A 27,037-nucleotide genomic window follows, 5' to 3' on the forward strand; every position below is an offset into this window, starting at 1 on the left:
CTGAGTTAGAAACAATTCAGAATGGGAAATATAAGGAATGTTACTCAGTCTTTAAGTTGCCGGGGCCCTCCAGTGGCTGGCTAGATATCCTACGTGTGGCTCCTTCAACCTTTTCCTTTGAGGAAAAGACCTTTTCGGGGAAAATTCTCAATACTCAAGTTGTAATGTACTGACAGATTTTTTTCAGCATGCTTGGGAATTCTATCCCAGAATTTAAACGGGAAAATTGAACCACAACAGAAGATAAAGTACATGAGACTGAATTGGTGAAGTATAATTTTATGACTTTTGACTAAAATATTGCTGATTTTCTTGTAGACTTCAGGAAAATTGAACCAGAACAGAAAAGTACATGAGACTGACAGGTTCATGCACCTACCATTTGAACAGGATCCTAACCTGTTTCCTGGCTTTAAGCAAAGTTCCTTGGCATTTCGATTTCTTTAGTTAAAACTGGTTTTCTTAATAGTATCAAGTGAACTTGCTATTGAAAGCAGTTAGATTATTTAAGAAATTGTGTGATCCATACAATGTGGGTGGGAAAGAAATGGAAGACAACTGTATTCTCCAGAGATAGTGGGTGGGAAAGGACAGAGGGTCAGAAATAGGGGGTAAAAAAAAAATTCTAGAAACTAGAAATGGAAAATTTGTGATAATAATATGCATGATTAAGCCACTATGCAATATACTCTGGATGGGAAATCACATTTTATATGCTGTGACGATGCTTGGGAAAGAATGTAAATTAAGTTGAAAAAAAAGTTTCAGAAAAAAAAAATAACTGTTCAATGACTACAGTATGATATATAGCCCCAGTTAGGTGCTACTTTATAGGATATTCATTCTACTCATTGAGGCTTATGCCTAAAGTTGGACTTGTGTTCATAGAAATGTATATATCAGCTGTACTTGCTATGAAAATATTTAGATTAAGATCTTTAGTGACTCAATAAAATGTGGGGGAAAAACAGTATAGAAAGCAAACATAGATACCAGAGACAGTGTGGGAGGAGAGTGGGAGATGGCAGAGGATAAGAGATAGGGAATCAAGGATGAGGGGAAAAAAAAGCAAAACATATAGGAAACAAGAAATGGAAAATTATTGTTGATGATAACATGTATGTTGATGTGCTTGATTGAGCCAATATACAGTGTACTCTAGATGGAAAATCTCATTTTGTATGTTGTAATGATGTACAATGAATGAATGTAAATAAATAAATTTAAATTAAAAAAAAAAAAAACCCTCACACAGAGCACATGTGTGTGTGTCCCTAAAATCCTGAGAGGAGAATGGGAGAAAGGGATTATGGGGAAGCCATGCACTCTGGGGGGTGGGAGGGGGATTATCACTTTCTGTCTCTCTGTCTCTTAGGTGAATACACACTCTCTATAGCAAAAAATTTCTCAAAAAACAAAAAACTTCATTTTTATTCATTACTGCGTTTTTAGTGATCAGTAAATATTGGTATGTCTGAAACAGCTACAATCCAAACTGATCACAAGGCAACTCTGTCATAAACTGTTTGCTAGCCTATAGTATTATCTGATAGGCAAGAGCAAGCTGTGGTATTGACAGGATTCTTTCAAAGATAGGTTGCACTTCTGGTACCATACAGGATGAACTAGATCATGTAAAGAAAGGAAAAACAGCAGGCTGTTTGAGTCAGGTGAAAGATGATGCAAACCTAACTTAGAACAATGGTAGAGGATAAAAAAAGATAGATAGGCTAGAAAGAAGATATTTCTGAAAAAGAGTATTTTATATTAGTGTTTGAGTATGGGAGCCAAAGAGGGAAGAACTGAAAATAGCTCTATTTCTAGCTTAGAAAAATGACTAGATGGTGACACCGTCAACTAAGAACAGGAATACAGAAAGAGGACAAGGCATTTTGGTGTTTTCTACATCCAGGTAAAGGTGTTCAGAAGACAGTTTAAAAATATAAATCTAAAGGCCAGCAGGCTGCATGGTGGTTAAAGCACGGAACTCCTACATGGTGGACTGAAGTTTAAGTCTTGGATCCAGTGGCTTGCTTTCTCACTTTCCCTCCCTTGTAAAATAAAATAATAATGATAAATAAATAAAATTATTCTTTTTTAAAACTTACAGATCTAGGGAACCAACAGTTAGCGTAATGGCTATGTTGCTGGACTCCCATGTAGTTGACTATGGTTCGCGTCCTGGACCCGGTGGCTTAAAACTCACACCGGACGTGTGTGCGTGCGTGCCCAAGATCCCGAGAAGAGAATGGAGGAGAAGGGATTGCGGCGTGACCATCCCCCCCTGGGGGGTGATTTCTTGCTTTCTGATCTCTGTCTCTGTCTGGCGAGCGCACGTGCCCTACAGCGAAAATCTCTCCAAAAAATAAAAGAAAGAAAGAAAGAAAAAAAAAAAAACTTACAGCTCTAGAACCACCTCTGTAGCTTAGTGGTTAAGGAGCTGGATCCCACAAGGGTGGCTGTGGTTCGAATCCCTGACTCAACAGCTAGCAAAATGTGCCAGGCATGTTTGTGTGTATGCCCCAATTCTCAAAAGTATGGAGAAATGGAGAAGAAATTGAGGCATGGCCCTGCCCCATCGGGAGGTGCTTTCTCCCTCTCTATTTCTCTCTCTGGTGAGTTCATGCACACTCTAGCAATTAAAAAAAAAAAAAAAAAAAAAAAAAAACAGAATTCAAGGTTGAAGTTGGCATTTGAGAAACAGATTTTGGGGGCCAGCAGATGGTTTGGAGGCTAAGGTACTGGATCCTACATAGCAGACCACACAGTTTGAGCCCTAGACATGTGACTTAAGAAGATACTGGGCATGGGCCCAGAGCCCCAGAGGAGAATGGAAGAGAAGGGATTGTGGCATGGCTATCCCTCTTGGAGCATGATTTCTCACTCCCCCACACACATACTCATTCATATTTTTCCTGTGAGCACAAGTGCTCTATAGCTAAACTAAAAATAAAAAAGGAACAGATTTGGGAGCCAATGTCTATTAATGAAGCTACGAGAATGGAAGCCATCAGGTAATCACACCAGAGAGAAAAGGCCCAGGGAAATCACTGCAACATCTGAGGCAGAGAGGGAAGCCAAGATAAGAATTATGAGTTAGGAGGACCTTAGAAATGGCATTTGGGGTCAACCCATGGTGTGGTGGTTAAAGCAGCTGGATATCTCACGGCCAACCTTGTGGTTTGAGTTCCAGACCTGGCAGCTTGAAATACATGCTGGGCCGACTGTGGTCGACTCTGTGGGAGTTCTGTGACGTAACCATTATGACATATGCTGGTCCCCTGAATTATTTCAACTTGTTGAATTTATTGCCTAATGGTTGGTATCTTCATGCGCAGTCTACTTGATATCTTTGCCCCATTTGGCACTAAACTACCATGTCATAACCTTCTCCTCTCTGAGCACCTCAAATGCCATTTTTCTTTTTCTTTTTTTTTTTTTTTGGAAAGGTTTTGGCCATAGGGCACGTGCGCACACCAGAAAAACAGAGACAGAGAGACAGAACGCGAGAAATCACCCCCCAGGGGGCATGGCCACGCTGCAATCCCTTCTCCTCCATTCTCCTTTTGGGATCTTGGGCACGCACAAACACATGCCTGGCATGAGTTTAAGTCACCGGGTCTGGGACTCGAACCATGGTTGAATACATGGGAGTCCAACGACATAGCCATTACACTAACCGCTGGTCCCTGGACTTGGCAGCTTTAAACTCACACCAGGCACATGTGCATGCATGCCCAAAATCCCGAGAGGAGAATGGAAGAGATCGTGGCATGGTTATCTCCCTTGGGGGCTGATTTCTCACTTTCTGTCTCTCTGGTGAGCACATGTGCTCTATAGCAAAAATCTCTCTTAAAAAAAATATTAATAATAATTTGGGTCCAGCCAGTGGCATGGTGGTTAAGGTGGCTAGAACCCATATGGCCAACTGCGTGGTTTGACCTAGTGGCTTGAAAAACAGGTGTGTGGGGAGCCAGCAGTTAGCGTAATGGCTCTGTCGCTGTACTCCCATGTAGTCAACCGCGGTTCGCATCCCGGACCCGGTGGCTTAAAACTCACGTCAGGTGCGTGTGCGTGCGTGCCCAAGATCCCGAGAAGAGAATGGAGGAGAAGGGATTGTGGTGTGACCATCCCCCCTGGGGGGTGATTTCTCGCTTTATGTCTCTATGTCTCTCTCTGTCCGTCTGTCGAGCGCACGTGCCCTATAGCGAAAATCTCTCCAAAAAAAAGAAAGAAAACAGGTGTGTGTGTGCCCACCTACGATCCTCAGAAAATGGAGAAGGGATTGTGGCATGGTCACCCCCCATCTCCATCTTGTAAGTGCATATACCCTATGGCAAATTAAAGTAAACCAAAAAATTACTACCATGTGTAGAGGAAGAAAAACAAAACAGAACAAAACCAAACCTTTCCTCTACCTTCTAAGGGTTCAGTGCCTAGGGTCCTACAAATTAAACTGAAAAAAGACAGATTAATGAGTAAAATTTTATTATATAAACATGCAGCGGCATCACAGAAAAGTTGTGAAAGCCCAGAGAGGCAGATGGACTCAGGGGCTTATACACTACTTTAACAAAGTGTGGAGATATGGGTTTTGAACTGGTAGTGATGGGATGAGGGTTTTGAAAGGTGACAGGTAACGTATGGTAAATAAAGGCTGTTTAGTAAGGCTTGTGCACTGAAATCATCTCAGATGATGAGTTTTCTCCACACTTGGTGTCCTCCTCCTGGTACCAAAGAGAAGGATAACTTTATGAGTAGAAATTTTCTTTATATGTTTCCTTTACAAAAGGAAAATTTACGTTGTTTTTAGAGTTTTTTCTATGTCTGCTATTCCTTAAATTCTCTTCTGCTCAAGAAGAATCCTTATGCCAAAGTGACATACTTTTGCACTTAAAAACGGGCAAACTTCTTTACAGAAAACAAATAAGCATACTCATCAGAATAATAAGATATAGGCCAAAAGGAATTCTAAAAGTTTATCAAAATTCTTTGATTATAATTTAGATGTATCAACTACTGTTTATATGACTCATTATACACAAATGTACTTTTCTGGCTTTATAATTTAATCTGTATTCTCATTAAATATCTTTTATTTCAACATGAGGAAATAGCTTATTGAGCTCCCTATTTAAGAGAAAATGACTCGTACTAAAAGCCTTCTGTCTTCCTAACAACTCTAGACAGAGTGACTGCTGTAAAATGCTGAGGCTATTAACTTCTCAAATGAATCACAATCTATAAAGGAATCAAAATTTAATGAGGTGAGTGGAACCATGGCCAGACTAGGAAAATATTATTGAGGAGTATATTTAAATCACTAAACACTTAGCTGATTCGGTTATTGGGTTAAAAATATCTATTACTGTAGCACATTTCTATTTAGTCCATATAAAGCCGAAAAAACTGGCAGGTACAGGTCACTGAAATGCCAACATTGTATTAATAATATTGGCATCAAGAGAAATTTGGCTCAGGTCTTAAATCTCAGTTGGGTAAAGTTTGTTTTGCAGGTTTTAATCATCCTGCCCCCAAATGAACTGAAGCCATAAAGCAGAGGAATTGTCTCACTTAGTAAAAAGAGATTTTTTTTTTTAAAGAGACATTTTTGCTATAGGGTGCATGCACTTACCAGAGAGACTGAGACAGAAAGCAAGAAATCATCCCCCCAGGGAGAATGGCCATATTGCAATCCTTTCTCCTCCATTCTCCTCTCAGGATTTTCAGCACACATACATGCACCCAGTTTCAAACTACCGGGGTCTGAGACTTGAACCATGGGTGACTACGTGGGAGTCCAGCAAAGTAACCATTAGGCCATCTGCTAGGGCTTGTGCATGTGTGCCCAAAATCCTGAGAAGAGAAGGGATTACGGTGTGGCCATTCCTCCCGAGGGATGATTTCTTGCTTTCTGCCTGTCTCTGTCTCTCTGGTGAGTGCATGTGCCCTATACCAAAAATCTCTTAAAATAAAACAAAACAAAAAAACTATTGATTAATTATCAATACTGGCAAGTGAATAAATCAAGACAATTTACTTGGTTTATTAAAAAAATTAAACAGAATACATTTTTAAATAATTATTTTATTTATTTATTTATTTAAATTTGACCACAGCAAGACAGAGTGTGAGAGAGAGAGAAAGAGGGAACGTGAGAAAGCAAGCTGCCAGTTCCAGGACTCAAATCACAGTTGGCCATGTGGGAGTCCAGCCCCCCAACCCCCACGTCCCCTGCTGGCCCCATTTTTTTTTTTTTTGAGAGATTTTCACTTTAGGGCGCGTGCGCTCGCCAGACAGACAGAGAGAGACATAGAGACAGAAAGCGAGAAATCACCCCCCAGGGGGGATGGTCACGCCGCAATCCCTTCTCCTCCATTCTCCTCTCGGGATCTTGGGCATGCACGCACACGCGCCCGGCGTGAGTTTTAAGCCACCGGGTCCGGGACACGAACCGTGGTCAACTACGTGGGAGTCCAGCGACATAGCCATTACGCTAACTGCTGGTTCCCCTGGCCCCATTTTTTAAAAACTGGTTATACCTTTACAATTGGAACAGTATTTTAAAAACAAGGGACCAGCAGTTTGCATAATGGTTACTTCGCTGGAGCCTCACATGGTCGACCGTGGCTCAAGTCCCGGAACCAGTGACTGAAAACTCATGCCCGATGGGTGTGCATGCTTGCCCAAAATCCCTAGAGGAGAATAGAGGAGTTGTGGAATCGCCCATCCCCCTAGGGGATGATTTTTTTGCTTTCTGTTTCTGTCTCTCTGGTGAATGTACGAACCCTATGGCAAGAATCTCTCTTAAAAAAAAAAAAGTTTGAGGGGCTGGCAGGTGGTGTAGTGGACTGTGGTTTGAATCCCAGACTGGCGGCTTGCTTTCTCACTCTCTCCCGCCACCCCAGTCAAACTGAAGAATAATAATAAATTAATTAAATTAAATATATAATTTTTTAAAAAAAACTACAAGAATACACTTTCTAGGTCCAGGAGGTAATGTGGAGGTTGGCACTGGAGCTCACATGGCCAACTGTGCAGTTTGAGTCCTGGACCCAGTGGCTTGAAAATCACACTGGGCAAGTGTGCATGCATGCCCAAAATCCTGAGAGGAAAGTGGAGAAGGGACTGTGGTATGGTCATTCCCTTGGCGGGTGATTTCTCACTTTCCCTCTCTTTCTTTCTTTGGTGAGCACACATGTCCGATAGCCAAAAACAAAACAAAACACCAATTTCTAGGCAAACACTTGTTATTTATTTTAGTTTTGCTATAGGGTGTGTGCACTTGCTGGAGAGAGTAAGAGGAGGGAGGTGGTGAGAAATCACTCCCCAAGGGTTATGGCCACAACACAATCCCTTCTCCTCCATTCTTTTCTTGGGATTTTAGACACGCATACACGTGTGCCCCACATGTCTTACAAGATACTGGGTCCAGAACTCCAACCACCTAGTTGGCTATGTGGGATCCAGCCACTTTAACCACGACGCCACCTGCTAGCCCCACAAACACTGGTTTTGTACTGATGACACACAACTAGATTATATGCTTCTTGAAGGTAATTGACTATACATCTCAGGTCTCAGCACAGTGCCAGAGAGTAAATGTTTAATTATTGAAACCTTTGTAGACATGAGTGATTATTGCGATAGGCAGAATTCTTTTTTTTTTTAAAGAATTATTTTATTTATCTTTATTTATTTAAATTCAACCAGAGAGGGACAGAGTGAGAGAGAGAAAGAAAGCAAGAAAGCAAACTGCCAGGTCCAGGACTCCAACCCAAAGTGGTCAGCCATGTGGAAGTCCAGTGCCCTTAACCACTACCCCACCTGTATGTCCCCCTTTGTTTTTAAATAATTATTTTACTTAACTTTATTAATTATTATTATTATTATTTGTTTTAATTTGACCAGAGAAAGTGAGAAAGCAAGCTGCCAGGTTTGATATTCAAACTGAGGTCAGCCATGTGGGCGTCCAGTATTTTTAACCACCATGGCACCTGCCAGCCCGATTGGCACAATTCTTAAGATCTGTTCCCAGAAGACTCCTCCCTGGGTTGATCACTCAAACACTATTCTGAAGTATTAACCATGACGGGACTTTTAGATGAAATTAAGGTTACTAATTAGTTGACCTAACAAAGGGCCTAATCTGGGGCCAGCAGGTGGCATAGTGGTTAATGTGGTAGACTCCCACAAGACCAACCATGGTCCAAGTATAAGACCTGACAGCTTGAAAATCACACTGGGCTCATGTGTGTGCATAAGCCAAAATCCCAAGAGGAGAACTAGAAGAGACACGATTATAGCACGGCCACCCCCCCACCCCACCCCCGTGTGTGTGTGGGGTGATTTCTCTCTCAGGCAAGTGCACACACCATACAGCAAATTTAAAACAAACAAACAAACAAACAAACAAACAAACAGGTTTCTATATTCAATCAGATTTATAATGATGCTTAGTTATTTATTTTTAAAGAGAGCTTTTTGCTATAGGGCTCATGTACTCACGGGAGACAGAGAGAGACAAACAGACAGAAAGTGAGAAATCACTCCTCAGGAGGGATGGCCATGCCATAATCCCTTCTCTTTCATTCTCCTCTCAGGATCTTGGGCACACACGTATATGCACCAGGCATTGAGTTTTAGGCCACTGGGTCTGGGACTTGAACTGCAGTTGATTACGTGGGAATCCAGCAACATAACCATTACACCATCTGCTGGTCCCAATGATGCTCCTTATTTTGTAGTTAAACAATTATGTTTTGGGAAAGAACCCAGAATTTTTATCTATAATCTTGGAGCAAATGTGAGCATTGTCCGCTCAGTAGTGCAACACATCACAGAAGGCTTCCTTTTACTAACTTTTCAAATTAGCTGCCATATTATTTGGACAGAGGGTATAGCTTTAGAATTTCTCATTTCAATTTATAATGCTATTTCTTCAAGGAAATCCATGATATCTCTTCCTTCTCTGAACTCCATTTGTATTATTAGAGAGATTTTTGCTACAGGGCACATATGCTCACCAGAGAGACAGAAAGCGAGAAATCATCCCCCAGTGGGGATGGCCACACCACAATCCCTTCTTCTCCATTCTCTTTTAGGGATTTTGGGCATACATGGACACGCACCCAGTGTGAGGTTTAAGCCACCAAGTCTGGGACTCAAACAGCGGTCGATTACATGGGAGTCCAGTGATGTAACCATCATGTTATCTGCTGCTCCTGAGGGATGTGTTTTTTACAGGTCAGAATATCTATGTGGGAACCTCAAAAAGTTTATAGAAAAACAGAATTAAAATACAAATTTATTTTGGTGCAAAACATTTTTGAAATCTTAACATATCTTTTTCATAATATGCATTTTCCAGAACTTTCTGAAGACCGCTTATACTGCAACACAAAACTATGAAAACTTCAATGTATAGTTTTAAAACAATCAAATGAATACTTTGTGTGCCCACCATCCAGGCCATCCTATATCCCAGAAGCCCTTTGTATGATCCTTCCTAACTGAATCCCTTCACTACTTCCCCTAATGACCACCATCCTGATTTGTGTTAGGCATTCGCTTACTTATCTTTATAGTTATCATTTATGTCTACTTAAACATTGTTTCTGTTTCCTGTTTCAAAATGAATAAATGGAAGAGGGGCCAACAGGTGACATGGTGGTTAAGGTACTGGACTCCCACATGGCCAGCCAGTTTGAGTCCCAAATCCAGCAGCCTGAAAATCAAACCACGCACGTGGTTTGTGCATACCTCAAATCCAGGGAGGAGAATGGAAAAGAAAGGACTGTAGTGTGGCCATCCCCCTTGGGGGGTGATTTTCACTTTCCTTCTTTGTCTCTCTCTCTCTCTCTCTGGTGAGTACCTATGCCTCATGGCAAAAACCTTAAAAAAATAAAAATTATAAATGGAAGACATTCAATGCTTTCTTTTGTGACTTGCTTCTTCCACTCAATATAACTTTTTTTAGCTTATCCATGCAAATGAGTATGTATTTTTCTTTTGCTGCTCTATACTATTCCATTGTACAGTTAGACATAACCACTCATTTATTCATTTATTATTGATAAACATTTGAGTTACTCCAAATTTGTTTTTCTATACTGAACAATGTTACTGTAACAAACAATCCAATAGACAAAGAAATAAACAGAAATTTCATCAAAAAGTAAGCATAGGGCTGGCTCTATGGCCAAGTGGTTAAGGGAGCTAGATCCCATGTGGCTGACTACAGGAAGAGTCCTGGCTCTGGTGGCTTGAAAAACACTCTGGGGTAGGGGCCACCAGGTGGTGTGGTGAAGGCACTGGACTCTTACATGACTGACCAGTTTGATTCCTGGATCAAACTCAGTAACTTGAAGCTCATGCCAGGCACATGAAAGTGCATGCCCAAAATCTCGAGGGGAACATGGAGAAGGGATTGTAGCATGGCCATTCCCCTGGGGGGATGATTTCTCACTTTCTCTCTGTCTATCTCTGTCTCTAAGGTGAGTATATACACCCTACAGCAAAAATCTTTCCAAAAAAAAAAAGACAAAACACCCTGGGGATAAATGCTTTCTGAATCATTACACATATGCAGGAATTTCTTAAGGGTATATATCTAGTATTAGCTATAGAGTAGGTGTCTGTTCATCTTTACTACATAAGGCCAAATTACTTGCCCAAGTAGACATACTATTTCACATTCTCACTACCAGTTCCCATTATACCACATATCAAACACCTAATGTTTTCTCTCCTTTAAGTGTGGATAATTGGTGGGTGTAAAATTGTATTTCATGTACTTAATTTGCATTTTTTGTTGTTACTAAGACATTTTAGTATTTTTTTTTTGAGAGGTTTTTGCTAATAGGGTGTGTGCACTCGCCACATGGACAGAGAGAGACAGAGACAGAAAGCAAGAAATCACCCTCCAAGGAGGATGGCCACGCCACAATCCCTTCTCCTCCATTCTCTTCTCAGGATCTTGGGCACACACGCACACGCGCCCGGTGTGAGTTTTAAGCCACCAGGTCCAGGACTCGAACCACAGGTGACTACATGGGAGTCCAGTGACATAGCCATTACGCTAACTGCTGGTCCCTAGTATTGTTTTTTAAAAGATTTTTTGCTATAGGCATATGTGCTCATCAGAGAGACACAGAGAGACAGAAATTGAGAAGTCACTTCCCCCCACCCCACCCCTGGCAGGGGGAATGGCCATGCCACAATCCCTTCTCCTTTTTCGGGATTTTGGGCATGCACACACACATGTACCTGGCATTGAGTTTCAAGCCACTGGGTCCAGGGCTGGAATTGTGGTCAACCATGTGCAAGTCTAGTGCCTTAAACTACTAGGCTACCTGCTGACCCCTCTTTTCATATGGGCTATTTGTACTTCTTTATATTTTTAATTGTCAGAGGGTACATGTGCTCACTAGAGACAGGGAAAGGGAAAAAGGGAGAAAGCAACCCCCAATAGGGATGGTCACACTGCCATCTCTCCTCTACTTCTGTCAGAATTTAGGACATACATGCACATGTCCCCAGGGTGTTTTTCAATTCACCAGAGCTGGGATTCAAATCACAGTCAGCTATGTGGGATAAAGCTCTCTTAACCACTAGACCACAGAAGGGGGCCCCATACTTTCTTTTTGATGAAATATCTGTCCTTTTGGCCATTTTTTTTAAGAGAGTTTTTTTGCTATAGAGTGTTTGTGCTTGCTGGAGAGAGGGACAGAAAGGGAGAAATCACCTCCCAGAGGGGATAGTCATGCCATAATCCCTTCTCCTACATCCTCCTGTCAGGATTTTCTGCACACACACACCCATGCCTGCTGTTTCAAGCTGTTGGGTGCAGGACTTGAACTGGGGTCAGCCATGGGGGAGTCCAGCGATGTAACCATGACGACATCTGCTGGTCCCTCCTTGGGCCATTTTTCAATTGAGTTGTTTGTTTCCTCTTAAAAAGTTGATTTATAGAAATTCTTTGAGTTTGACTACTTTGTCCTATCTTTTCCTAGCTTGTGGCAGCTATTGTTCACTCTGTATTTTTCAATGAGTAGTTTCTTACTTTAAATGTACCAATCTTTTGCTTCATCATTGATTATTTTTGTGTATTTTAAGAAAGTCCTTCCCTGCTATGAGATAAAAAGATTTTCTCTCATAAATATCTTCTAAAAGTTATATAATTTTAAGACAGGGTCCTCCCTACATCATAACCCTCCTGCCTGCCTCCCAAGATGCTTGAACTCCAGTTGTATGCCACTACATCTGGCTTTTAGAGTGGTCCAGAAATCAAACCTGGGTCTCCCATGTGGCCCCAGCCTGTCAAATAGCAACATCAACCGTGTGCATTAGTGTCGCTAGGTGAAAATTTTGTAATTTTACCATTCATAGTTTATTCCACATGGGATTACTTAATTACTTAATTTTTTTTTTTTTTTTTTTACAAAGCAGCTCAATGTATTTACTTTAAAACAGACAAATACCATCTAGTTTGTTTTACAAATGAGAAAATGGGTCTACAGAAGTATGAGAATTGTCTACCAATGCTACACAGGGAATAAGAAAAAGCTTTTAAGAGTTAAAAATAAGGAGCCTGGGGGCCAACAGGTAGGGAAGTAGTTGAGGCGCTGGACCCATGCAGTCAACCACAGTCTAGTCCCAACCTGGCAGCTTGAAATTCACATTAAGCGCAGGAGTGTATGTGCCCAAAATCCCAAGAGGAAAATGGAGAAGGGATTGCTGCATGGCCATCCCCCGGGGGGGCTGATTTCTTACTTTGTTTGTCTGGATGGTGAGTGGACCATGTCCTATAGCAAAAATCTCTCAAATAAATAAATAAATAAGGGGCCTGAGGGCTGTCAGGTGGTAAAGTGATTTCTGTGCCGACTCCCACGTGGCTGACCATGGTGTGAGTCCTGAACCTCGTGGCTTGCTTTCTCTCTCTTTATGGTCAAATTAAATTATAATAAATAAAATTAACACAATTTCTTAAAAAAAAAAAAAAAGTGGGGAGGGGCTCCTGAGAGCTAGCAGGTGGCATGGTAGTTTGGTAGTTTAAGATGGCTACAGTGATCCCACATGGCCAACTCCACAGTTTGAATTCTGGACCCAGTGGCTTGAAAGACAGGTCAGGTGCGTTGTGTGCATGTGCTCAAAATCTTGAAAGGTTTTGGAGGAGAAGGAACTGCAGTGTGGCTATCTACCTTGGGGAGTGATTTTTTTTTTTTTGGAGAGGTTTTTTGTTTGTTTGTTTGTTTTGTTTTGTTTTGTTTTTGCTATAGGGCGCGTGCGCTCGCCAGAAAGACAGAGAGAGACAGAGAGATAGAAAGTGAGAAATCACCCCCCGGGGGGATGGCCACGCCGCAATCCCTTCTCCTCCGTTCTCCTCTCGGGATCTTGGGCATGCATGCACACGCACCCGGCGTGAGTTTTAAGCCACCAGGTCCGGGATGTGAACCGCGGTCGACTACGTGGGAGTCCAGCGACATAGCCATTGCGCTAACTGCTGGTCGGGGAGTGATTTCTTACTTTCCCTTTCTCTGTTTCTGTCTCTTGCAGGCGACTGCACATACCCTGTAGCAAAAATCTTAAAACACACACACACTAGAAGTATAGCTTTAGAAGAAATGGCTTTAAAAATATTGAAATATAAAATTTATTCAAAAGCAATAAAATAACAGTTTCTATGAAGTATGAGCTACATGTAAATGAGTAAACAGCACAGTACCAAAAATTCCATTTTTTCGTCACTTCAACATCTTCTCTTGATTACAATTTTTCTCCCTGGAATAATGCAAAATAATATATTAATATTTGAAATGCCCATATTTATTTAAGAGCATCATTTAAAAAAGTGGGAAATATTTAGTTAACAGTAAAAATATGAGTCAGAAAAAGTTAATAACGAACCACATGGGTAATATTGGTTTGGTTCCCTAAGCTAACCTAATTTTAAAACTCAAAATGAGACAGAAAAATAAGATATTCAGACATCAGTACCACACAGCTTGACTGAAGAACACAATAAAGAACAAATGTCAACATCAAAAGCCAATGTAGGGGCCAGTAGGTGGTGTGGTGGTTTGGAGCACTGGACATCCATGTGTCTAACTGTGGTTTGAATCCTGAACCTGGTGGTCTGCTTTCTCATTTTCCATCTTTGTACCTCTCTGGTCAAATTGAAAAAATAAAATAATAATAAATAAAATTAAATAATTATTTTTTAAAAAGCCAATAAAAAAAGAGAAAATAGGGGCTGGACTGTGTTCAGCAATAAAATGTTATGCTTTGCATGGCTAATTCACATTGGAAGGTTTATAGGAGAAACACATTTTTAAAAAGAAAGAGAGAAAATAAAAAATATAGCATAAAAGGGAAAAGACAAAATAAATAAATGTACACATATAAAAGCAGCACAACAGGATCAGCAGTTGGCATAATGGCTATGTCGCTGGACTCCCATGTAGTTGACCGCAGTTTGAGCCCTGGACCTGGTGACTTAAACTCACGCTGGGCATGTGTATGTGCATGCCCAAAATCCTGAGAGGAGAATGGAGGGGAAGGGATTGCGGCATGGCATGGCCATCTTCCCTGGGGGGTGATTTTTTGCTTTCTGTCTCTGTCTCTGTCTGTCTTCCTGGCGAGCACATGCACTCTACAGCAAAAAATCTCTCAAAAAAAAAAAAAAAAAAAAAAGGAAAAAAAAAAAGGCAGCACAACATAGAGAAGTAGAAAAATATAGGGAAATGGTCCAAAAGATTTTAATAATAGGGGCCAAATCTGGCCATGAATTTGAAAATGTTATCCTATCTCTATATATTTACCTGTACTCCTGGTTACATACTTGCAAATTACTTATAATGCCTTTTTAGAAATAAAGTGGGTATAAATAATACTTGTTATAAATTCCTAATAAACCATGAACTACTAACCAGTAGGCATTGATTAATTAGCTAATTCTCTTCTGCTGCTGTAATCCAAAATAAGCTTATAACAGAAGTTCTTGATTTGAAGCCTCTGAACTTCCAAAAATTGTGCTCTGGTTGCTGCTGCTACTTCACGATCTACTTCACGATCTGCTACATAGGAGGCTCAGATTTGATTCCTGGCCTACCCTAGAAGTCTACCACAATGGCGCATCCCTATAGTCCTAACTATTCAGGAGGCTGAAGGCAGGAGGATTGTGAGCAGACAAGAATGGGTAACACAGTGAGATCTGAAAGATCTAGGCATGGTGGTGCATGCTTGTAGTCCCAGCTACTTGCATATCATATAATAAAAAATCCTTCGTGGCAAAATAAACATGATTTTTTCATGAATTTTTTGAATTTCTCACATACACACAGAACTTTCATGACATGGCATGCTTAATTTCAATAATGAATTTTTTCCAAGTAGTAAAATTATATTCATCAGAGATAGTTATTACAACTTACAATGTATGAAGTACATACCTGAGTTAAACCAGCACCTGTTTGCACTGAAGACTTTTTTAATAGTCTCACTTCTTTGTTTATGTATCTTAGCATTCCACTAAGAGTACTAAAGTCATTACTCTCAGAACTATCATCTTCTAGGTTATATGTGAGAGGTTTAAATGAGTCTGATTGGGTATAAGTGAGATTTTTATGGCTTTCTTCTAATGTTGAAGGTTGCTCTAACTGCATTTTCTTTAAGTCTTGTAGTAATTCTTCAGAAAGATCTTCATCACCATTAGTTTTAAAACTAAGGTCACTGGCACTAATGGAACGACGTAGCTTTCTACGCTTGAATAAAAATGACTGAGAATGCTTATTAAACTTTGGATCTTGAATATCGGATAAAATTTCGGTTGGAGGTATAAATGGGGTTGGTATAAGCGTGATGTCTTCTGTCCTTTCATGTCCAGAAATTTTGGCTTGCAACCTAGTTAATTCTGATTCCTGCAGAAAAATTGATACATAGTTAGTGTTCAATGTATTTTTTTTAATGAATGAGCTACTTAGAAAATCATAGACTTGGGACCAGCAGTTAGTGTAATGGCTATGTCACTGGACTCCCATGTAGTCAACCGTGGTTCGCGTCCTGGACCCGGTGGCTTAAAACTCACACCGAGTGCGTGTGTGTGCGTGCCCAAGATCCCGAGAGGAGAACAGAGGAGAAGGGAGTGTGGCGTGGCCACCCCTCCGGGGGGTGATTTCTCGCTTTCTGTCTCTCTGTCTCTCTGCCTGGCGAGCTCATGCACCCTATAGCAAAAACCTCTCCAGCCCCAAAGAAAAAACACCCAAAAAAAAAAAAAAAAAAAAAAAAAGAAAAAGAAAATCATAGACTCTTTGAAATCATCTAAGGCACATTTATTCCCATACAGGAATCTTTTTACAATTCTTGAAGTTTTTCAAGCTGCATTTAAACCCTTTACTTTTTAAGACAGCTTCATTTGGAGATAACTATGCATGTTCATTTGAAATGTATTTGAAGTACTCTAAGGAATTCCATGAAAAACTAATTTTCCTTACAGATTTGTCTTTCATAGTGTTAATGGCAATATCAATTTCTATTCCAGACTGCAACCTTACAACTAAAACTTTCTCTGCAAAAATACAGAGGTACACTATCTTTTGTTACTCTAACATGTACAGATAACAAAAAAAAGATTCTCTTCAGAATTTCTAATAGAAATAAATGTATATCAGTTATTTTGCTTTATATGTCCTTATTACTAGAAAGCTTTATTATACCTGAAATTTTTTTAAAAAAATTTCAGAATGTGATTAATAATGTTTAGTAAATTAATATTTATTATAGGGACCAGCAGATGGCATAGTGGTTATGCTGCTGGACTCCCACATGGCTGACCATGGTTCAAATTGCAGGCCTGGAGGCTTCAAACTCAGGTCAGTGTATGTATGTGCATGCCCCAAATTCCAAGATGAAAATGGAGGAAAATGGATTGCAGCGTGGCCATCCTCTCTGCAGAGTAATTTCTCACTTTTTCTCTCTCTCTCTGGCAAACTCATGAACACTATAGCAAAAGTCTCTCTCCTTAAAAAAAAAAAAAAAAAAAAAAAAAACACAAAAAAACCCTTACTATTTAAATGTGTATAAATGCTTACTTTCATTTCTATTATTTTTGCATGTCTTTCATTTGTGTCCTTTGACCCAACTTTGGGATCCTAGGAATGAGACTGCACACACTAAAAAACCATAAAGCCTAAAAAAATGAATAGATGACATTAAAAATTTTAAAGATAGATAAATAAGTATAATAGTCTCCTGTTCAAATACACCCTCATTTTCTTATAAGTACCCTAAGGAATATATTTCTAAGTCAGTGACTTTTAATTTGGTAGTTTCTATTCTTAAATCTAGTTTTTTAAAATGCTATATTTACAACTAAATCTGCTGCGATCACAGTATAAAAGAAAGTTTAACATGCCTATTTCAGTTCTTTCATGTCTTCATGTAAACTTTACTTGTAAGTGGCTAGAGTGCCAATTTTTTGTAGTAAATGTTACACTCATATTCTTAAAGTCACAATAAATAATGTAGTTACAATATAGACACAGAGTAGGGTTGTACACAATTGGAATTTTTATTTTTCTCCTGTGCATTATTTAGCTAAACAGGATTCCACTTAATGTGCAGTTTAACACATACATTTTATAATGAAATGTAGTATACAGAATACATTAAACATAATCCGCCTTTTTCTTATGACTCAGAGTTCACTATCATATTAGACCATCATATAGTGATGTCTTCATGGCTCTCAGGAAGTGGTCTTAGCTTTGTTCTTGTTCCAGTTGCCCTCAAATATTAAGGTATGGGTTGGGGTACTAGAGGAAGTGAGTTAGAAAGAACAATGGCTTCAACACTGTTCCTTCTTTTCTCCCTTACTTCTGATTTTGTTCTCTGCCATTTACTGATGTTGTCAATGGAAAAACTTTCTATTCTTTATAGCTACTTCTAATTGTTAGTCATGCCTGGTTCTGCTCTATGGACCCTTCTTTTTTCTTCCCCTCTTTTACCCTCTTTAATTCCTCCTTCAAGAGCAGCTGTCGGTCAACAAGGAAATTCTGTTTTTTTTAAATTCAATTTAATTTATTACTATTATTATTGTTATTTTGGAGAGGTTTTTGCTACAAGGCGCATGTGCTCGCCAGAGAGACAGAGAGAGACAGAGAGACAGAAAGCGAGAAATAGCGCCCCCCCCCCAGGGGGGATGGCCACACTGCAATCCCTTCTCCTCCATTCTCCTCTCAGGATCTTGGGCACGCATGCACACGTGCCCAGCATGAGTTTAAGCCACCAGGTCGGAGACTTGAACCATGGTTGACTACATGGGAATTCAGCAACACAGACATTACGCTAACTGCTGGTCCCATACTTTTACTATTTTTAATTTTTGCTAAGGGGCATGTGCACTCATGAGAGAGAGAGAAAGAGAGAGAAAGTGAGACAGCAAGCTGCGTGGTCCAAGACTTGGAACTATAGTCAGCAACGTGGGAGTCTAGCACCCCAAATACCATGTCAACTGCAGGCCTTGAAAATTCTATTTTCTAACTAGTATACTGGCTAATCACAGTATGTGTTCTGAGATCTCTGTCTCTATGGTTTGCTTAAGAACTGCTGATATTTAGCCAATACTTTGGCAAAGTCCTTAAGTAACTGAACTCACAATCTTTAAAATAATTGATACATGCCATCTAATTGTATTCACCTCATTGATAAAATCTAGCAAAGTGTTACAAGGAATACAATGCAAAATCTTTTAATTTTTTAAGGTCAATTTTTCACAATGACGTTTTGTAATTTGGGGGAATGTTGTAAATCTCTAGAACATCAGAAATATTGATTTAGTAAAAGCATTAATAGAATGATCAATCTAAACATAATTTTAGATTGTATTTACTCAGTTTCCTCTCCTACTGTGACTGTTAATTCTATTATAAAAGAAATTTAAGGGACCAGCAGTTAGTGTAATGGCTATGTCGCTGGACTCCCACGTAGTTGACCACGGTTCGCGTCCCGGACCCGGTGGCTTAAACTCACGCCGGGCGCGTGTGCGTGCGTGCCCAAGATCCCGAGAGGAGAATGGAAGAGAAGGGATTGTGGCGTGGCCATCCCCGGGGGGGGGGATTTCTCTCTTTCTGTCTCTCTGTCTGTCTGGCGAGCTCACGCGTCCTATAGCAAAAACCTCCCCCCCAAAAAAGAAATTTAAGTGTTTAGCTTAATAACTAGAAATATTTCTCAGGGGTAATCTGGTTGAGCTTTTTTCTTTTTAATAACTTGTTTTGCTATAAAATCATTTATTGCTTTGTAATTATCACGTTGTTCTTTATTAAGGGTTTTTCTGATAATTTACCTATACATTGACAGTTCTGAATCAATGTTAACTTTTTAATTTCTATGTATTAGTACTGATAGTAATTTCAAATTTCAGAGAAAACTGCCAAGACTGATAGAAGTGTATAAATAATAAAATGCTATTTGTAAAATGATCTCTATATTCAAACCCAGAAAAAAATTCTGAATATAATCTCATATTTTTACTTCATGATTTTTAAAAGAACTTTACTGATTTAGAAAAATGCTTCTGAATTTTAGATATCAAATATAAAACTAAAAAGCAAACATTATGATTAGATGAGTTTCTATTTGAACATTTATAAATTATTACTTCTGTGGTAATATAATGTACATTATATTAATAATTTCTCAAATTCTACATTTTTTTGAGAGGTTTTTGCTATAGGATGCATGTACTCACCAGAGAGGGAGACAGAGAGACAGAAAGCAGGAAATCACCCCCCAGGAGGGATGGCCATGCCACAATCCCTTCTCTTCCATTCTCCTCTCAGGATCTTGAGCCTGCACGCACACACGCCTGGTGTGAGTTTAAGCCACCAGATCCGGGACTCGAACCTCGGTCAACTACATGGGAGTCCAGCATGTAGCCATTATGCCATCTGCTGGTCCCTAAAATCTTTTTTTTGAATGATACCATCATCTTAATAACATGCTTTTCATTCAAACAGGTTAATAATGGGTTCTATAGTCATCTAAAGACAGGAAAAATCAGTTATAAATTTACTTGTTCATAGATACATCTTACTAATCCCATATTTACTTACTTTAATAAGTAATGCTTCATTTGTAGCTTCAATTACTTCATTCCTGTCTTGGACTTGTTGATGCAAACTGCTTACAGTGTCCTGAGCTTCTTCTAATTCCAGTTTTGCCTTCTCTAATTGTTCATTTAGTTGCTGAACAGAAGACTTTTGAGAGTCAGCAGAAATCTTCCACTTTGCGTGGTTCTCTTGATGTGAAATCATCTATACAGCCCCAAAATTGGGGAGGGGGGAGAAAATATTGGCTAAAGTTGGTTTCAACAAATACTTTATACTTCTACTTGCATATTCTTTTTTAAAAAGTAACTTTTGTTTATAGCTAAAAACAACTGATTTACCAAAAAATAAAATACTAGGGGCCAGCAGGTGGCATGGTGGTTAAAGACATTGAACTTCCACATGGCAGACCATGGTTCAAGTCCCAGACATAGTGGCTAGCTTTCTCACTTTTTCTCTCTCTCTCTCATCAAACTAAAATAAACAAAACATAAATAAAGTTAAATAAAATAATTCTTTAGAAAAATAAGAAAAACTAAAATGCTAGAGGAGAAAAGAAAACAACAGTCTTGATTTACTTAAGAACAGTTAACCAGGTCCAACTCCAAGACTTGTTAAGGGGAGATTGTGGTTCAAATGCCAGACCTGGTGGCGAAAAACACACCAGGTATGTGTGTAAGCATGCCTAAAATCTTGAAAGGATGGAGAAATGGAGGAGAAAGAACTGTAGTCTGACTATGCCTCATGAGGGGTGCTTTCTCCCTTTCTTTCTCTGTCTTTCTCTGGCAAGCACATGAGCCCTCTGGCAAACTGGAAACAAAAAAAGAAACAGTTAACAAAATGCAATCGTTTATTTTGATCCTGATTTGAACAAATAGACTATAAAGATTTTTTTTTTTTTTTTTTGGGAGAGATTTTCACTGTAGGGCGCGTGCGCTCGCCAGACAGACAGAGAGAGACATAGAGACAGAAAGCGAGAAATCACCCCCCAGGGGGGATGGTCACGCCGCAATCCCTTCTCCTCCATTCTCCTCTCGGGATCTTGGGCACGCACGCACATGCGCCCGGCGTGAGTTTTAAGCCACCGGGTCCGGGACACGAACCGCGGTCGACTACGTGGGAATCCAGCGACATAGCCATTACGCTAACTGCTGGTTCCCAAAGATATTTTTGAGACAATCAGGGAAAGCTGAACAATGAGTAGATACTGGAGAATATCAAGGACTTACTGTCAGTTTTGTTTTTTATTTTTAAAACAATTATTTTATTTAATTTATATATTATTATTATTATTATTATTATTATTAAATTTGGCCAAAGAGAGACAGAGAGAGAAAGAAAGAAAGAGGGATAGTGAGAAAATAAGCCACCAGTTATGGGACTCGAACCATAGTCAACCATGTGGGAGTCCAGCACCTTAACCACCATACCACTTGGCAGTCCCCTTTACTATCAGTTTTTAGGTATAATAATGATACTGTGGTTATTACTGTTTTTTTAAAATAGCCATTATCTTTCAGAGATACTTACTGAAATGTTTACAGATAAAATAATGATGTCTGGAAGTTGTTTCAAAATAATGTGGGAATATGGGAGAAGGATAGAAAAGAGAAGTAAGGCAAACAGATACCACATGGCAGACCTCATGGTTCAAGTCTTGAATGTGCCAGCTTCACAAACACACCATACACATGTGCATGCAAGCCCCAAATCCCAACAGGTAGAGAAATGGGAGAAGGGAATGACGCATGACCATTCTCCATGGGAGGTACCTCCTTCCTCTCTCTCTTTCTGGTGAGTGCACATACCTTCTGGCAAAACTTAAAGAAAAAGTGAGGGAAGTGAGGAGATTCAAGATATCCTAGCTGCACTTCCCAGTATGCCTGCTGTTCCAGTATATTTACTAGCAGAATTCCTTTAAGATAATGGAAATGGTCAATATATTTATAGATGAAATAAAATTACATTAATAATTATTAAAATTAATAATAAATACAGGAAGATTTATACTATTTCTAAGTCCATTTAAAATTTTCCACAATAAAAGGTTAAAACAATCTCATTCTTATCCATAAAAATCTATTACTTTAATATCATATCTTCTCATCTTTATATTCAAACTATACACTTCAAAATAAATCTGTAACTACTATAAAAGATGAGAAAAAAGGTATTACTTATTTTACATTATACATAAAAAGCTTAGTACCAAAGATTAAATAGCAATACTAGAGCCAATATTTATTGTTTATGTACTATCTGGTTATAAAATATTTCAGATGCCTTACAAAACTACAAGTAAAAAAAAAAAAAAATGCATACAGAACAGAATAGAGATTGGGCCAGCAGGTCACATGGTGATTAAGGTGTTGGATCCCATTATGTCCAAACACAGTTCAAATCCTGGACCTGGTGGCATCTTGAAAATCACACAGGGTACATGTGTATGCATGCCCAAAGTTTGGAGAAAAGAATGGAGGAAAAGGAATTGTGGTGTGGCCATCTCCCTGTGGTGGTGATTTCTCACTTTTTCTTTCTCTGTTTCTCTCCAGTGACTGCATGCATCCTTATGGCAAAAACCTAAAAAATCCAAAACCAAAACAAAAGAGAATAGAGATCATACAATAAAAGTGTAACAGAAGGCCAGCCCCATGGCCTAGTATTCATTTGGGAACAGATCCCATATGGCCAACCACAGTTCAAATCCCAGCTTGGGTGGTTTGAAAAACAAACTAGATGCATGTATGGGTATGCTCCAAATCCTGATAGGTTGGAGAGACAGAGATGGGATTGTAGCATGACTATGCCCCATTATAGGGTCCTTTTTTTTCTCTTCTCTCTCTCTGATGAGCACACATACCCTCTGGTGATTAAAATTAAAGTGTGGGGCCAGCAGGTGATGTGATGATTGGAGCACTGGACTCCTGCATGGCCAACAGCAGTTTGAGTCCCAGACCTGGTGGCTTGCTTTCTCACTTTTTCTTTCTCTCTCTTTTTAGTGAGCATATGTGCACTGTAACAAAATTAAAAAAAAAAAAAAGATAAATAAAATTAAATAATTCTTTTTAAAAAATGTAATGAATAGTTAATATCAAATCATTGAAATGGGCTAATTATTAGTGATGATCACTAAGTTGATGAGCTAATATTGATTAAATCATTTCACTGACTTCAACATCATTCACATTTGTTTCTAAAAACCAAGGGTGCAATTGCTTGGCATGAGGATTGGATTCAGCTAGCAAACGTTGGCAGGCACAATGTTTCCAAAGAGATCTAAATTTAATGCAGTTAAACTAGTCATGGTCACTACAAACCCCACCAATCCCTCACAAAAATGTTATCAAATTCCCTCAAAGGGAGTTTAATGTAAACATGTAAAAATGGTTTACTAACACTAAACTAAATAAGCAATTTATTTAGATAATATAAAAAGATTTTGGGTAATATCTTCAAATAGTTTTTAAAAAGATGGAAACTGTTACTGTAATTGACAATACTGCCAATTTCTATAAAGGTTCAGGAAATAGGTCAAAATGTTGTAGCATTGCCTCTTTATCTTACTATTAAAACAAATGCTGAAAATTACAAAGCATTATAGATTCATATCACATGAAATTGTTTATTGTAGTTATTAAATAACTAGTTAGTTTTTTTCCAATTACTATTTTATAATTCGTGATGATGATAATGAACCAGACCCTGGCCTACCTGTACTGATTCATTTAACCCCCACATTATTTCTATGAAATAGATACCATTATTATATTCATTTTAGACAGAGAAGTAAAGTAACTTCTCAAGGTCACAAAACTGCTTAATGATGAGTTGGGATTTGAAACTAGGCTTCCTGGTTAAGGAATTCAAGCTCTAAACTTCGCAGTATTTTTTTGTTTTAAACCTCACAGTATCTTAGCTCACTGGATATGAAATGAAAGTTGTATATTTAGGCTACCAGAAATAAAGACCAAAATGTATTATTCTATAATAAACACTTAAGAGCTAGATTCGGGAGGCTGGCAGGTTAAGGATGTGGTTAAGGATGCTGGAGTCCCACATGGCTGACCACAGTTTGAGTCCTGGACCTAGTGGCTTGTTTTCTCACTTTCCTTCTCTCTCTCTCTCTCTCTCTCTCTCTCTCTCTCACACGCTCACTCTCATTCTGTCCCTCTCTGGTCAAATTTAAATAAATAAATAGTTAAATAATTCTTAAAAAATAAAAGAGCTAGATTCATATTCTTGTCCAGTCAGGTAAACCCACTTTAGCAGGAGCTATCAGGATAATTTAAATTTCTCTATACCTCCAGATGATAAGCTTCTTTGAGAGAGTCTACTTCTTCTGACAATTTCTTGATTTCTGCTTGCATTCTTGCTTCTAAATGAGCTTCACGTACTTGAGATGCCCCCAATTCTTCAGCTAAATGGTTTCCATGAGCTTCCTTAAATTTAAAAATGACACTGAATAAAGGCTATGTAACTTATTTATGTTGTTATTACAGTTAAATCAATCCAGTGCATTAATGGAAATAGTTTAACCTTTTATATTACATAAACACACACACAAAGTTAATTTATTACATGGTGCACTACAAAATCTGGACATTTAAGGGCCAGCAGGTGGCATGGGGCTGGATCCCACAAGGTTGACTTTACAGTTCAAGTCCTAGACCTGGCAGCTTGAAAATGATGGTGGGTGCCGTGTGTGTGTGTGCCCAGAATCCTAAAAGGAGATTAGAGGAGAAGGCCATGTCTCCTTGGGGAGTGATTTCTCACTTTCTCTCTCTCCATCTGTCTTTTTCTGGCAAGCACGTGTGCCCTATGGCAAAAACCTAAAAACAGAACAAAAAACTAGACATTTAAGAGAATACTAATGAGAGTGTATTAGTATATTGTTTACCATCATGACATAATAGAAATTCACTAACTAATGCTTTTTGTAAAACAAACCAATAACCACAGGAATGCTGACTACTAGCAGATAGTAGTTTACTCTTAGGTAAGCCTGTGTTCTTGCTTACCAGCAGCAATGCTTGCTTATCAACAAACAGTTGTGTTTTTATCCAAACCTAATTATGTTAGCTTATGTTAGTTGTGCTAACAAGTTTTGGGGTTTTTTTTGAGAGATTTTTGCTATAGGGCGCATGTGCTTGCCAGAGAGACAGAAACATGAAATAATTCCCCTGGGAACATGGCCACGCTGCAATCCCTTCTCCATCTCCTCTCAGGATCTTGGGCATGCACAGACATGCCTGGCATGAGTTTTAAGCCGCTGGGTCTAGGATTCAAATCGCAGTCAACTATGTGGGAGTCCAGTGACATAACCCTTATGCCATCTGCTGGTCCCTGTGTTTATGATTTTAATTATATAAATTTGATTATATATTATTAACACTGATTTATAATTTTTAAAAATTATTACTCTTACTCTAAAGAAACCAAAATTAGAAACTATAATGATGGATTATGAATACAGTTTATGCAAGAAAGACTAGGTAGAATTTTGACCAATGACTTGTACCAAAAGAACCAAGGTTTGGGCCCACATTGAAAGATTAAAAATATGGTGCAGCCAGGTGGTGTAGTCTGTAGAGTACCAGACGGGAGTTTTGGAAGCCACATGGCTAACAGTCAACCCAGGCTGCCATCCCTGGGTTGACCTGAGAACACACCAAGTGGCCATGGGTGATGGGGGTGTGTACCGATGGCCAAGATCATGAGGAGCTAGAGAGCTGGGGAAAGAGGATCACAGAGTGTTGGGACCCTATTTTGAGGATCTCATGTGTGTGCATACACTATCATTAAAAAAGAAAAGATAAGGACCAACAGACAGTGAATGGTTATTTCACTAGACTCCCAAGTAGTCGATCGCAGTTCGAGTCCCAGACCTGGTGGCTTAAACCTCACATCAGGCACACATGATGCATGGCCAAGATCCCAAGAGGACAATGTCAGAGAGGGGACTGCAGCATGGCCATGACCACTAGGGAGTGATTTCTCGCGTTGTGTGTCTCTGTCTCTCTCTGTCTCTCCCATGAGTGCATGCATCCAAAAATCTCTCTCTCAAAGGAAAAAAAAGATAGATGACTATATGAATGTATGTTTAGCTTTGGGCTAAAATAAAATATTAAACTCTTGATTTAAATCATTCCCCTACTTCATGCACTCCTTTTTTTTTTTTTGAGAGGTTTTTGCTATAGGGCACGTGCGCTCGCCAGACAGACAGAGAGAGACATAGAGACAGAAAGCGAGAAATCACACCCTAGAGGGGATGGTCACGCCACAATCCCTTCTCCTCCATTCTCCTCTCGGGATCTTGGGCACGCACACACATGTGCCCGGCGTGAGTTTTAAGCCACTGGGTCTGGGACGCGAACCGTGGTCAAGTAAGTGGGAGTCCAGCGACATAGCCATTACACTAACTGCTGGTTCCCTCATGCACTCCTTTTTTGATTAAGCTTAGATTATCAATAAGACCATTTGTACTATACTTAGATACTATTGATAAGGAAAGAAATGGATAAAAGTAAATAGCTTCTCTTTTCCTAGTAGATTCCCAGTCAGTATCTGTCTAAAAGAAGTTCTCTATATATTCTTTATTAGTTTACCATCCATAAATGTGAATAATATAGTTAAGTTTAACTAAATTTAAAGGTAGAAATATTGTAATTCAATCCCTATGTTGAATTAGTAACTGAAACAGAAAGCAGAAAAATCACAAGAACTTCTCTGGAATATCAATAAAACCATCTTTCTTAAAATCTAAGTAATTACCCCATGCACACCAATCTAATATTTTTAAGCCTCCTACCAAATAATGGGAAAATAAAATTTACACAAGCACTCTTACTTTTCAAAAGCACTTTACCTCCCCAAGTTCTGAACTTTCAAGTTTCCTAAAAGTTACTAATTTAGATAGTCAATTTTCACTTACG

The 27,037-nt window shown here is 39.2% G+C and overlaps 1 protein-coding gene across 4 annotated transcripts in view; it reads right to left on the reverse strand.

Moving 5' to 3' along the window:
* Positions 1 to 13,685: 13,685 nt before the first annotated feature.
* CCDC18 (coiled-coil domain containing 18) overlaps positions 13,686 to 27,037 on the reverse strand; it is a 139,474-nt gene continuing 126,122 nt past the window's right edge. For all 4 annotated transcript variants that reach the window (XM_006140140.2, XM_014586553.2, XM_006140139.2 and 1 more), the window contains 4 exons: positions 24,407 to 24,544; positions 20,112 to 20,312; positions 15,453 to 15,920; positions 13,686 to 13,782 (listed from right to left, as the gene is read on the reverse strand). In XM_006140140.2, the coding sequence (XP_006140202.1) occupies positions 13,768 to 13,782; positions 15,453 to 15,920; positions 20,112 to 20,312; positions 24,407 to 24,544 (822 nt within the window). In that variant the 3' untranslated portion in view covers positions 13,686 to 13,767. The remainder of the gene's footprint in view (positions 13,783 to 15,452; positions 15,921 to 20,111; positions 20,313 to 24,406; positions 24,545 to 27,037) is intronic.

This window comes from Tupaia chinensis, unplaced genomic scaffold (genome assembly GCF_000334495.1).
Source record: "Tupaia chinensis unplaced genomic scaffold, TupChi_1.0 Scaffold000023_1, whole genome shotgun sequence".
NCBI classification, from domain to species: domain Eukaryota; kingdom Metazoa; phylum Chordata; class Mammalia; order Scandentia; family Tupaiidae; genus Tupaia; species Tupaia belangeri.